Below are 14,222 nucleotides of genomic sequence, written 5' to 3'. Positions count from 1 at the left end.
ACAGAAAATTTGGATCTAGAAAATGCCTTTTCTTTTGCTGAAAACACACAAGCTACATTAAAAGATATTCGTTTAAAAGAATTCAATGAATTGATTAAGTCAATTGAAAAAATTTGTAGCATATTGGAAATTGCTGTTTGTGTTCCTAGAATATCTTGTCGGCAAACACACAGAAATAATGTAGACGTTGACACCCCGGAAAGTTATTACCAAGTAGCAGTATTCATCCCTTTTCTCGATAATTTTTAGAGCAATTACATAATCGGTTTTTGAAACATCGGTCCATATTAATGAGTTTTGATTGTTTAATACCAAAGCCTAACCGTAAAGTTACCGAAGACATTGAAGACCAATTTAAGTTACTGCTAACAACATATAAAGATATCTTGAATGATGGTATATTAAATGAATATTCATGCTGTGCTGAATTAAAATTATGGCATAATAGCTTTGAATATCAGGCACAACGTTCACAACAATCTAAAATAACTGTAACAGATTTATTCTTCTAGTGTAATTCAGAAATGTATGCAATTCTTTCAAAGTTGCTTCAAATTTTCATTACTTTACCAGTTGCAACTGCATCAGGTGAACGTTCATTTTCTACTTTACGACGCATTAAAACGTATTTAAGGAATACTACTGGACAAATCCGACTTAATGGTTTATCAATGTTAAACATTCACAGGGACATAATAATAACACCCAAGGAAATAGTGATGAGATGGGAAAAACATCAAACAAGAGATTGGCTTTACATTTATAAAATTATACTATACATTGTACTTTATTATGCTATATAGTACTGAATTATACTATATTGCATAATGCATACATTGTTGTAGTTGTACCATAGCAAGTTAACTATTTTAAATTATAATTGATATTTAGACTATAATAATATGTTAGATATAATTTTTTTATACAACATTTTGCTATATGTTTGCTTAGGGCTATACAATATTAATCTCTATAGTAAATTATTAATAGAATAACCCCCCTCCCCCCCCCCCAAAAAAAAATCCTGTGTGCGCCACTGCACCATTTTCGCGCCACGGGACCCGATGCAGACACATAGTGGATGTGCCTTCAGGAAGCTCGACCGTGTGGAGCTCGAAAGGTCGTTAAAGCCAGGTGTAAACGTGACTAACCAGGACTTCGAAGAAGCATGCAACATGACCATTCGGTGGTTGACAAAGGCATGCGATGCTAGCATGCCTAAATCGGGCAACAACAACCGTCGAATGGTTCCATGGTGGAGTACCGACATTGCCGAGCAGAGGAAGAAGTGCCTCAGATAACGGAGGGCTTACACCCTCAAAAAGAAAAAACGGACGATGCTAGATGTACGGCTGAGTTGGAATTCTTCAAGCACGAAAGGAAAACTCTGTCCACCATGATCCATGCTTCAAAGGATGAGAATTTCAAGCGCTTATGTGAACTTGTCGAAAACGATCCCTGGGGCTATCCTTACAAGATTGTTATGAAAAAGCTGAACATCAGGAAACAGATACCGGGCCTCGAACGCCTGAAGTCCATTGTAAACACTCTCTTCCACACAAGAGCGACCATTACGAGTAAGATTGCTCCAGTCAGTCAGGAGGAACTGGATGAAGTCAGTTTTTCGCCAAGCAACGTAGCAGCAGTCGCGAAGACCTTACCAAATAGAAAGGCGTCAGGGCCAGATAGGATATCCAATGAGGTACTGAAGGTTGGTCTGCACCCTGAATACTTAGTTGAACTCTTCAACAATTGTATTAGAGGCGCCATCTACCCTGAAATTTAGAAGGGTGGAAAAACTAGTCTTCCTCCGGAAGCCGGGTAAGCCGCTGGATAACCCGTCTGCATACCGCCCTCTATGCATGCTTGACTCGACGGGCAAGCTCTTCGAAAAATGTCTGACGACGAGGCTTCGGGAACACCTGCTAACGTCTGGAAACATCACTGATAACCAGAATGGTTGTAAAACGCGGAAGGTCCACACTACAGATATGTCCAGGATGAGAAGTATTTTCCAGGACGCCAACGGCAGAAGTCAAGCGAGGAACCTGTTCATGGGAATGCTTCTACTGGATGTCAAAAACGCGTTTAATAGTGCTTCCTGGCTAGGCATTCTGAGCGCTCTGAACGGAAGGGAACGGGAAGATACCTTCGAAATGTCATCGGACAGTACCTCTCGAACAGGACAATCTTGGTCAGTGGAGAACGCGGGGAGCGGCGACCGATTAAAGTGAGCTGCGGGGTGCCTCAAGACTCGGTTATTGGACCAGACCTATGAAACGTCCTGTACGACGACCTGTTAAGGTTAAATCTCCTAACCAATGTGGAAATAATTGTGTTCGCAGATGACATCGCATTGGTGGCAACAGCATCGACGCTTTCTCGCTGGAGGTGGCACTTGGATCGGTTATTGATTGGATGCGGGAAAACGGTCTGGAACGCCATCGAAAAAACTGAGGCCACCGTTCTCACGAATCGGAACAAGCGCAACAGCATGATGGTTAGATGTGGGTTGCTGAGCTTCCCGTCCGTAAGATGTGTCAAGTATCTAGGAGTACTTCTCGACTCCAGGCTACACTTCAACGAGCACGGCGAATATGCCGTGACGAGAGCCGAAGAAGCCTGCCAGCAGCTGACATTGATCCTGCCGAACTTAAGAGGAGAAAAACGCAAAAAACGCGACGGTCAGCAGGGCACCCTTCAAACTACTCGTGAGGGAAAGGGTCAGCATATTCCGGGGCACCGATAAGGATTCTGCGAGGGAATCAACCACGACCTGATGGCAGGCAGCGTGGATCGAAGCTACAAATGGGAGATGGACCCACCGGCTTATCGGCAATCTGGGACCATGGTTGAAGGGAACCACAGTGATGTCACATTTCACCTGTGCCAAATATTAACGGGACACGGCTGTTTTAACGACAACTTCAGTTGCAATTTTAAAATATTAAGATTATGTGGTGGGAGCGATTTAGAAACATACGATAGAATGAGGCTGATATAAATTAGCCTCAGTGGTATTCATCGTTCTGTATAATCCAAACGACAAAACTTCACATAGATAATATTATAATAGGTAGAAATAATAATAATAATTTATAATATGGTACATAAGTCATTACTTACCCCAGTATTTGCATAGATAAAGTGAACGTTTATCACTTATGATTACAATTTTCAACATAATAACACAGATTATATTAAAATAATATTATTTTAACGCGACAACAGTCGCGCCATAAAATATAGATATTATAGAACGACCGCTCAATTAATTTCTTGGTTTCTAAAAACGCGACCGGTAGTACGATTTTGAATTAACACTCATACCTCGCCAGCACAAGGCGGGCTGTATCTATTATCAGTATTATTATTTATGATTGTAATATTGGCAAAATACAATTTGTATGAAAATTGTGTTCCAAAATACACCATTTTGATTTTTCAGAAGTAATTTGAGTATTAACTATTAACAAATAATGCATAATAAATTATAGACAACACAACTATTTAATAATGATATTATAAAGACAGCTTTATTTTATAAAAAAAAAATACAAAATATATAACTAATCATTACTAATAATAAATACAAATAATAACAAAATATGAATAATCATTATAATAATAACAACAAAATATGAATAATAATAATAATAACATACCTCATATTAAGGGCCTAGCCACACTATGCGTTTTGGCGGGTCCGGGTAAATCGGATGCGTTTTGACCGGACGGTATTCACTATGCCACACTATGCGGTTTTGTTCCTGCCAAAACAGCCTTCTCCCACCATTTTTTTCATATTTTCATGGACCACAGCAGTTCAAACGCTTGTATAGTACAGACGTATGATTCATTTGATATTTAACATCTCATTTAAGATTTAACTATAACTATTGAATACTTAGAGAAATATTGATATTATTCAGACACCGCTTAATTTTAAATCAAAGCAATTTGATATTATTTTACAAGTAAGTAATTTATATTATAATATTATATTTTAATTTCGTAAGCTTTACACTTTAAAAATACATTAATTTATATTAATTTAATTAATTAATTAATCATAGGTAATATAGCTTAAAAGTTATATTAAAGAATGAATCGGCAAAGGGTTAAAGTTGTTGCTGTAGCTGAGGCATTCGGTTTGTTAGACGAACCTGTAGAACGGAGGTACTGGGTGCATCCAATGAATAATGATCGAGAAAATAGTGAACAATTTAAAAAATTTTTTGAGAATATAAGGCGTTATCCAGAAAAATTTTTTGAATACTATCGAATGTCAGTCTCGAGTTTTGATGAGCTATTGGAAAATGTACGGCCTCATATAACGAAAACTACCACAACATTTCGTAATCCTATATGTGCCGAAGAACGCCTCACAATTACTTTGAGGTAAGTTAAATTTTAAACATCAATAATAAATTTAGTTGCATAAATTATGAAAGAAAAGACTAATAATTGTTGCGAATATAATTTTTATTTATATATGGTAATAAAAAATTACTTTTATAGTTTTATTATTATATAAACAAATAAAAATAATAATAATAAACAATAAAAATTTAATTATGTTAAAGGAGTATCTATCCTTTTAAATATCTTTTAAATATCTGAGTTAGATATAAGATAACAATAAATAAATAAATGTTACAAATATAATTTTAAGGAGTGTCCTTTTCAATATCTAACTTAGATATAAAACAAAACAAAAAATAATAATAAATAAATAAAATACAAATTCAATTATATTAAAGAAGTATCTTTTTAAATATCTGACTTAGATATATAATAGGAAATAATAAAATAACTTTTTTTTTAAATGCTCATGTTAAAAATATTCAAATATCATATTATTTATATTATAATTGTTCTTTATTTTGAATGCGTTCGGATTGCTCAGAAGTCATTGGATAGGAAGAAGATGTATACGGATTATTAATTAGGGAATGCGGTGGATGTGGATTGAAATTAGTTTCGTACTGCGATAGAGAAATTGGAGGGACAAGACTTTGATTATCAGGGAAACCAAGATTATATGGTGGATATGAAAATGATTGATTTTGAAATGGATATGATGAGGATGGAGTGCTTTGATGTAAATTTGACGGAGTTTGATTGCATTGGAAAACTGTAGGTTGAGTTTCTTTGGTTTGTGTCGAAATATTTTTAAAAAACTGCAATGTTAGCAATCGAAAATCCATTTTCTGGTCACAATTTAATTTTTTATAATCCGGTAACAAAGAGAATAAAAAAGCTTTATCTGGATCAGAACTAACATTGTCTTCTTCAGGAGCGGAAGAGGATAACGAATTTAAAAGGGCTCTCTGAAATGGCGTCATTTGGTTTTTTGTTTTTGACTTCGTTGAATTTTTAGAATAATTCTGTTTTGGGTAGTTTGAAGTCGACATAATCACCTCATCCCCTTCAAGTTCATCTGATTCAACATTGAGGTTATATTCTTCGTTTTCTTCTGGATCTTCCGTAAAATTACCCGTCGTTCTATATAAAAAAAAAAAAGGGTGGGTAGGTGGATGTCGTATATAAAATATAACAATATACTCTAAAAATTTCATATACCAACAAATAATATTCTTAAATTATAAAAAAAATAACTAAAATCGTTATTCTTGGTTTAGTAATTTTGTCCAAATTTGAAATTAAAATGTCTATAAAAAAGAAATGTGTTTATATATTTTTTAGATTTTTTGGTTACAGTATGAATTATTTATGAAAATCTTTAAAATGTTCATCATTAAGTTATAAAAACGTTTTAAAATTTTTTTATTACAATGATTTATAATTTTCAAGATTTTGATACATTTTGTCAAGATTTGAAGTTTAAATATTTCTAAAAAAAAATCGTACTTATGTATTTTGATCCCCCAAAGTACCAACTGCATTAACTTTCCTATCAAATAAGGTACTATTGAAGAAAATTTAAGCACTAATGGAATAATGAATATATTTATTTTACATTATATGTTTTTCTTTGGATCTCTAGTTGGGTGGTCAAAAGTAAAAATTTCAATTAATTTACAAAATAATCAGAAAAAAATTTAATTTTTACAAATTTTGACAAAATTGATTTTGTTATTTTGTTGTAATTAGACAAGTATGTAGTACCTAACTTGATTTCCGCAGTATTTTACAATCGAAACAGTTTTAATTTTTCCAAAATATTAAAATTAAAGAATTTTGGTTTTCGAAAATATTTTAACCAAAAATGATTAAGTATTGTTATATTGTATCTAATATTATATAATAATTATAACTTTTAATAATTGATATTCTTTAAAAAAAGTATTTAACTACCTATCAAATTTAAACAATATATTGTTACCTTCTTTTTTCAATTGTATGCTGCAAAAATGAGAGGGATTCTGCATACACGTACTTTCTTTTTTTAGCACTATCGCCACTTTTCGCCTGGTTTAAGAACTTTGAGTAGTGATCACGAATATGCCCATTTGGTTTTCATTTCTTTAACTATAATTAAAATAAAAATAAATACTTAATGAAACTTAATAAAATAATTTAAATTTAATAAATACCTAATAAAAGAATTTTAAGTTGTGTTGAATACCTAATACCTATATAGCTATATGTCAATTGTTTTATTATTTATCTAACATATTTTAAATTGTTGATATGTTGTTAATTTTTTATTTTGATCGGAGCGATGACTTTATTTATTTTATTTTATTTTTTAGTTTGTCTGTATACATGAAAAGTAATATACATATTTCTAAATAATTTGCAATTGTTCACGAATTTGGCAAAATTCAAATTTTAGACACTTATAAAAAAATATTGTAAAATTATGCTCAACTTTTCTTTTTAATTACACCAATAACAATTTATGACCTTGTAATATACCTACGCCTATGTGGCTATGTAATAAATTTTAACAACAATAATTTTAGAACAACTAATAAAAATCGATAGTCTCTTATGCGTATTAAATAGTTTAAATAGTGTCAAAATATTTTGAAAATATTATTATGTATAATATAAAAAGCTTAATATTAGATATTTGATGAAAATATTGCATAATGTAACTACTCGAAGCATTTTTTGACTACTTATTGTCTATACAGACTAAAATAAAATACATATAGATCATTGAAAATTGAACACATTATTCGCTCCGCTCAGAATCTATTATTTATATCAGTATTTTATTAAAAATGTAGGTAGGTACCTACCTATTCTATAAAACCTAAACGATATGTAATTTTTTTTTTCACTAAAGATATTTATCAACTGGCACCTATTTTGCTGCTTTGAAATTTGATTTCCGAGTTGGAAGGAGTACGATCGGAATAATAGTTAAAGAAACGTGTCAAGCATTGTGGACAGTTGTACAGCCAACAGAGATGCCTGTGCTAACCACGAACGACTGGTTGGAGATTTCAAATGTATTTAATGTTAAAACAAACTTTCCAAATTGCTTAGGCGCTATTGACGGCAACAGTGCCGTAACTAGACTACTTGAGGCCTGTGTGCAAGCCCAAATCTTGAGGCCCCACTATACATTTTTCCAATAGATACCATAAATAATTTTTAANATTTTTGTCTCCTTAATCGTCTTTTTACGGTTTCTTCGGCTGGCATCAGAGCTTTTGTGTCACGGTCCACTTTTGCTACCACTTCTGAAAAAATTTGTCCTGGCTTTTTTTCGTGTTGTTTTGCAAGTTGGAGCATTTCATTCACACATTTTGTGACATTAATTTTCCCTGTGTTTTTGGCACATGTGATCAGATGACGTGTGATGACGTGTGGTTCAGAATAGTCCAATTCAGATTTTAATATTCCTGGACATTTCAATAAATTTGATTTCACGCAGCGCCATGACATGTTTTTGATACCTATATATTTTACAGTATACATGTGCCCTTCAAATATGGCTTTTAAACCACCTTTGTTCGATCTCGTTACTTCCATTTATAATTAATTTTTAATAAATTTATAAGCTGCACTTCACTACGTTAAGTCGTTAACACGGAAACCGAAAGACGTTGACGCTTGACGACGATGAAGACTTATGATAGATTTATACGTAACGATAACTGTAATTTGTCGGAGTTTGAAAACCGGACACTAAATAAAGATAGTAATGTAGTATACTAATACTACTATAGGTTCGATATAACAAAATCTAATAAATAATAATCCCACACTAATCTTGTCGATAATTTAAACGATAAGCTAGGTAGGTACGTGAAATTTCCAGGTTAAAATACAATTATTATTATATGTTAGTATTATATGTTATATATTATAGTACATATGTATATAAACATCACAATATAAATTTATTAATAAAATTGTAATTGTTGAGCTATAATGATTTATACCGATAGCTAATAAAAAAAAAAAAAAAATTATTAATAATACATATTTTTTAGTATTGTCGTATATTATTAATATTTGTCATTTCAAGATTTGGATATTTTGACCGTTGGATATTTTGACCGTTGGATATTTTGTCCTTGGATATTTTGGTTTGGATATTTTGTCCGTGGATATTTTGTCCTTGGATATTTTGACCGATTACCAATTTTAATACAATTAACCATAATAATATGAAATATGAATTATTCAGTATTTTGAAAAGTAATAATCTTAAAAAGCATTATACAAGTTTATTAGCAATATTACTAAATATCATGATATGAAATAAATATATCAATAATTGGCTTACCGCAATATGACGTCGAAGGTTGGCTGTGGTGTTCTTAGCCGTACTAATTATTTTGACCGTAGGACTACACATAACGCACTTAGCAAGTACATTATTTCCCTTGTAACCATTGAACAAAAAAAAACTATCAACCCCAGACCATGGCAAACATTCTGCTAAAATACATTTTGAAATCAATAAAATATTAGTTATGGTTCAAGAACATTTGTTAATAACCATTGTAATCATAAGCAGTGCCGTAACTAGACTACTTGAGGCCTGTGTGCAAGCCCAAATCTTGAGGCCCCACTATACATTTTTCCAATAGATACCATAAATAATTTTTAACAAATATAATATGTCTTATTTCTGGGGGTCATTCTAAAAATATATGTGACACCCAGAATGGTAAAAATTGCTTAGTTCATTTGTTGTAATAATAATAATAATTATATTATGTATGATTCTTTTGTAAATCTACATTTGCAAAAACCATATAATACATTTCAAGTGTCAAAGAATTTAACATAATATCATCACCAATAATAAAATAGATAAGGGAAATTAATAAACAAAATAGATTGAATTTTAAAACATTCTACACTTCTACAGTAATCTATATTTCTATTTCAAAAAATTCTTTTTTCTAGCTTTTACATTAGCAAAATTATCAATAATATTATCTACATCGATTCGCGATGTATTAAGCCTTTCAATATTTAATATAGCAATATTGTTTAGCCGATCTTGTGATATCGTATTCCGTAGAAAATTTTTAATCAGTTTAAGTTTGGAAAATGAACGTTCCGCTGAAGCTGATGTCACAGGAATAGTCATAAATATGCAACAACTTGTAAAAATATCAGGAAATATAATTGTTAAATCATTACTTATTAAATATTCTGCTAAATTTTGAATAGTCATTTTTTTTAAACTTTCACTTTTTAAATTAGTTTTTAAAAAATTCCTCAATGATAACATTTGCCATGTGAAATCCGAGTTGACATCATCTCTGTATTTATTTATAAAATCATAACATGATCCTATCAATTTTTCTTCTGATATTGTAGTCATTGTGTTTGGTATTAATATACCAAAATTATCATTAATTACCTGCATGCTAATAAATCTCTCTTTGAGCTTTTGTAAAGTAGTATCTATTAAAGGATTAAATATGGTCACTTTAAAATTATCTTCTGTTATGGTCAGCCTTCTATCACTATCAAACTCATCATGGAACTTAGTTGCAAATCATTGACGTTTGTGAAGAAACATAAATGGTATATTCCAAAATTTGCATACAGTTTTAGAGTTATCTACAAATGTATCATACTCATCCCTTAGTTTTGAAATTTCTGCATGTGCATTTTTTAACAGCTCAAATGCTTGTTGTAAATCTATAGAAACAGATTGAAGAATTTTGGAAACAACAAACAAAGACTTCAATATTTTTTCCCAAATACATAAAAGTAAAACAAACTCTGCTCATTCAAGTTTCTTTTTAAGAGCTGTGGCTATATTAATTTCATCTTTTTTAGTACTAGTTAACTGAATTCTTGTAAAAGCTTTTAAAACATCTACAAATCGCTGTTTCAATGAAAATAATGCATTGTGGCGCGCCTCCCAACGCGTAGCGCATACCTTTTTTAATGTTATTTTTCTTAATTTTGAACTTTCTTCTTCTCCAAGAGCTAGTTGAGACCATCGCGGTGCACTGGAACTAAAAAAATTGTATACATCTTGAACAGTTTCAAAAAAAGATGATATTTCTCTAGTACTTTTGGCAGCATCACTTATGACCAAATTTAAATTATGAGAGCAACAATGTACAAATGTGGCATTTGGTACTATTTCAAGAATTCTTTTTTGAACACCTGAGTTAGCACCACTCATGACAGCTGCTCCATCATATCCCTGACCTCTACATTTTTCTATATTTAATCGATATTCCAATAAAGTATGTTGCAAAAGTTCAGCATAATCAGAAGCACAGTGTTTTTTTAATAAAAAAAACCCTAAAAATGATTCTCTAATTTCTATATGCTTCTTTTCATAATCAACAACAGTGTAACGAATGATAAGACTAGCTTGATCTTCCTTGGTTATATCTTGTGTTGAGTCTATGATAACTGAGAAAAAACAACTTGATATAATGTCATCACAAATTATACGACAAAGATCAGAAGATAAAATATCTATTATTTCGTTCTGGATCAATGGACTGAGATATTTAATTTTTTGTTTTTCGTCATTCATTATATTATTTAAGACAGGATCAAACTCTGCAAGTAAATTAACAGTTCGTAAAAAATTACCTTCATTAGGATTTTTTATCTTCAAATTACCTTCATTACCACGCAATCCTGAATTACCGGCAGTCAAACATAAAATGATTTTTATTATACGTTTTAATACATTTCTCCATAACATAGCTTCTTGAGAGTACTGATTTTCTATATTTACATCAATAGTTTGGTTTTTAATCCATAAAGATCTAACTTTAGATGCATACAAGTGTTGTATGGATGCTTCGTGCCGTTGTATACTTTGGGATAAATGTTGCCAATCACTCACACCTTCTATCCATTCTTTATTGAATTTCCCACTCATTCGATCAGCGAATAGCCAACACGTTTCACAATATGCCACATCTAACAACACTGAATAACATAGCCAATCACGTGGAATTTTTAAACCACCTTTTGTTACCATATAGTAATAATGCAAAGAAAAACATCTGTTTTCAGTCCTAGGAAATTCTATGCTAGGCCTACATGAGCCAAATTTCAGTATGCTTCTTTTCAATGTATCTGTTACAGCTTCATCAAATTGTCCACGATCGGTTGGGTAATCTGATTTTAAGTCTAGTTCATAGCCCATACCGCAAACATTATTTCCTAACAGATAATATAATAGATTATAATTTATAAGATAGATAGAAAAAGGTTCAAATAGAAAATAGATCAGTCAACATAAAATATTACTCGAAAAAATACCTGTATCCTTGTTTTGTTCAGTTTCAATATTATATTTTGATGTTAATGTTTGTCCATCGGCATCATCCTGAACTAGTTCATGAATATCTAAAATTAAAAATAAATAGGTAGGTATAGTAAGAATTTTAAAAACACAGGTGAACACGGTAAAAATAGGTAGTAAAACATACTTGAAATTGTCATATCCGAGACTGTGTCAATATTGTCAGTTTTTGTAACACTTGAATTCAAGTCCTGTGATCCAAGAGGGCCTAAAAAGTTATTTTATTAATATATAAATTATAAGTAATAAGTATATAGAAAAAATTCAATAAATATGATTGACTACATTTAATTTTGGGACATGATTATTAATATTAATTGTATAATATGTGAGTGCAGAGCAGTGTTAGGAAGTAGGTAACTGAACATAAGTTACAAGTTACTGTAACAAAATTACTGCTAGTAATTTATATGTAATTTAAATAACTTTTTGGTAGTAATATTACAAAACTACTCGTTACTTTTTTTTCTTTTAATGTTATCAAAAATTATTGATAAATTATGTATATATCAATATATATATATATTATATATTGGTATTAAAAATGTATAACATAATGCAAGTATTTAGCATTTTTATTTATAAATTAATCATTCTTGACTGTGATATTTTTCTTATAGTTATAGCTATACTTATTGCTTACCTATTTGACATAATCAATGTTACTTTAAAAAAAGGAATTGCTATTGTAATTAAGTTGTCAAAAGTACCTAATATAATTTGACTCCCCTTCATAAAAAGTAACTTAAGAGTAATTTAGTTAGAATTTTGAAAAAGAATCAGTAATCAATTTTATATTTTGATGTTAATGTATGTCCATCATCCTGAACTGGCTGAACTAGTTGATGAATATTAAAAATTAAAAATAAATAGGTAGGTATAGTAAGAATTTTAAAAACACAGGTGAACACAGTAAAAATAGGTAGTAAAACATACTTGAAATTACTGTTAATCTGTGAAATATAATTGTATACAAATCCCCAAAATTGTTAAAACACAGAATAAAACTGTACAAAAAGCATAGGTAGGTACACAATTTTGAATTGTTTTATATAATTATTTAAAGTCAACTACCTACTCATATTTAATTGGTCAGTGGTTAAAACTCTTGATTAGTAATAACTTAGGAAATAACTCAGCCATTTAATATTTTAAATTACAAAAATATGATTATAAAATAACTTACCTTTAGCCCAACAAAGTAAGGAACTTGACAATTTTTTATTTTCTTCCTGACGTTTACATTTTATTTTTCGTTTTTCACAACCGCTCAAAAATGTTCTTTTTGACATAATTGAAGGAATTTATAAATAAAATGTAAATACACGGTACACGCTTTACTAGACTGTACTTAGAACTTAATTCAAGAGTTTACAATTTTACATTAACACCGATGCGCATTCAAAATAGAGCAAAAGCAAGCAGTCTGCTGTATACAAATAGTTTGAATGCGTTTTGTTATGACTCGGAGGGAAGGGAGAACGGCAGTATCAGAAATTCCAGCCGATAAGCAGCTAATACGTTACAATACCAAAACTATTAATAGATATGATGATAATAATAATAATATCAATAATAACGTCATAATAACGAAAAGCCAGACTAAAATAGCTATAATTTTACTTCTTAATTTCAATAAGGGCCACAGTGTATAGTATAAGTAAATAACATTGGTTTAATTTCCAAATAAATAATAAATATTTGATATTTGATATTGTTTTATGTCATTAGATTTTTGAATTTTTGACTTTTTGGGGCCCCTTAATTTAGTATAAGGCCCGTGGCCCGTGTGCAATGCACACTCTGCACACCCGGTTTTTACGGCACTGGACGGCAAACATATCCGATGTAAAAATCCTAGTAATTCTGGATCATTGTTTTTCAATTACAAAAAGTTTTTTTCTGTGGTACTCATGGCTGTAGCCGATGCAAATTTACAATTTATCACAATCGATGTCGGGTCTTATGGTAGAGAAGGGGACTCCAATATATTTAAGGAATGCCCATTTGGCAAAATGTTATATGCTAAAAAACTTAATCTTCCTGAACCAAATCCTTTACCAAACACAAACAACAATCCACAGCCATTCGTATTTATTGGGGACGGAGCTTTCGCTCTACATACAAATTTATTAAGACCATATCCAGGACGTAACCTAACTGATACTCGACGTATAGGTATTTAAGGCTCAGTCAAACAGAAAGCGGTCTGCCCGCGCGGGCAGCCCGCATTGCCCGCGGCGGGCACTGTATTATCTATGATTGCATAATCGTGGTTAAAAATAGCGCGGGCTGCCGCGGCGGAATCATGTCGACCGCCGCGGTCTGCGGTCTGGTTGTAATATTTTACAGAGAACGCGGTCAGTCACAAATTATTTTAATTATTCATTCCTCATTATCCATCACTATGGCAGATGAGACAGAAAAATTAATTGATTTGGTGCACAATTATCCATATTTATATGATACTAGTCACAGTGAGTATATAAAT

General features: G+C 31.3%; 1 protein-coding gene across 1 annotated transcript; it reads left to right on the top strand.

The window, feature by feature from the left end:
• Positions 1-4,105: 4,105 nt before the first annotated feature.
• On the top strand, positions 4,106-13,917 carry LOC111040769 (protein ALP1-like). Its single transcript, XM_022324783.1, has 3 exons — positions 4,106-4,401; positions 7,262-7,472; positions 13,561-13,917. The coding sequence occupies exons 1-3, from the start codon at positions 4,106-4,108 to the stop codon at positions 13,915-13,917; spliced, it is 864 nt and encodes a 287-aa protein (XP_022180475.1).
• Positions 13,918-14,222: the final 305 nt, after the last annotated feature.

Source organism: Myzus persicae, unplaced genomic scaffold (assembly GCF_001856785.1).
Source record: "Myzus persicae strain clone G006 unplaced genomic scaffold, MPER_G0061.0, whole genome shotgun sequence".
NCBI classification, from domain to species: Eukaryota; Metazoa; Arthropoda; class Insecta; order Hemiptera; family Aphididae; genus Myzus; species Myzus persicae.
Note: the sequence above shows the minus strand (reverse complement) of the source record. Positions and strands in the feature narration are given on the sequence as shown.

Bases quoted from the DNA above. Each gene is read 5' to 3' on its own strand.
- LOC111040769 (XM_022324783.1), top strand. From the start codon at position 4,106: ATGAATCGGCAAAGGGTTAAAGTTGTTGCTGTAGCTGAGGCATTCGGT. The intron at 4,402-7,261 runs GTAAGTTAAATT...TTTTCACTAAAG, and splicing joins CGCCTCACAATTACTTTGAG to ATATTTATCAACTGGCACCT. The intron at 7,473-13,560 runs GACGGCAACAGT...TTTACGGCACTG, and splicing joins CAAATTGCTTAGGCGCTATT to GACGGCAAACATATCCGATG.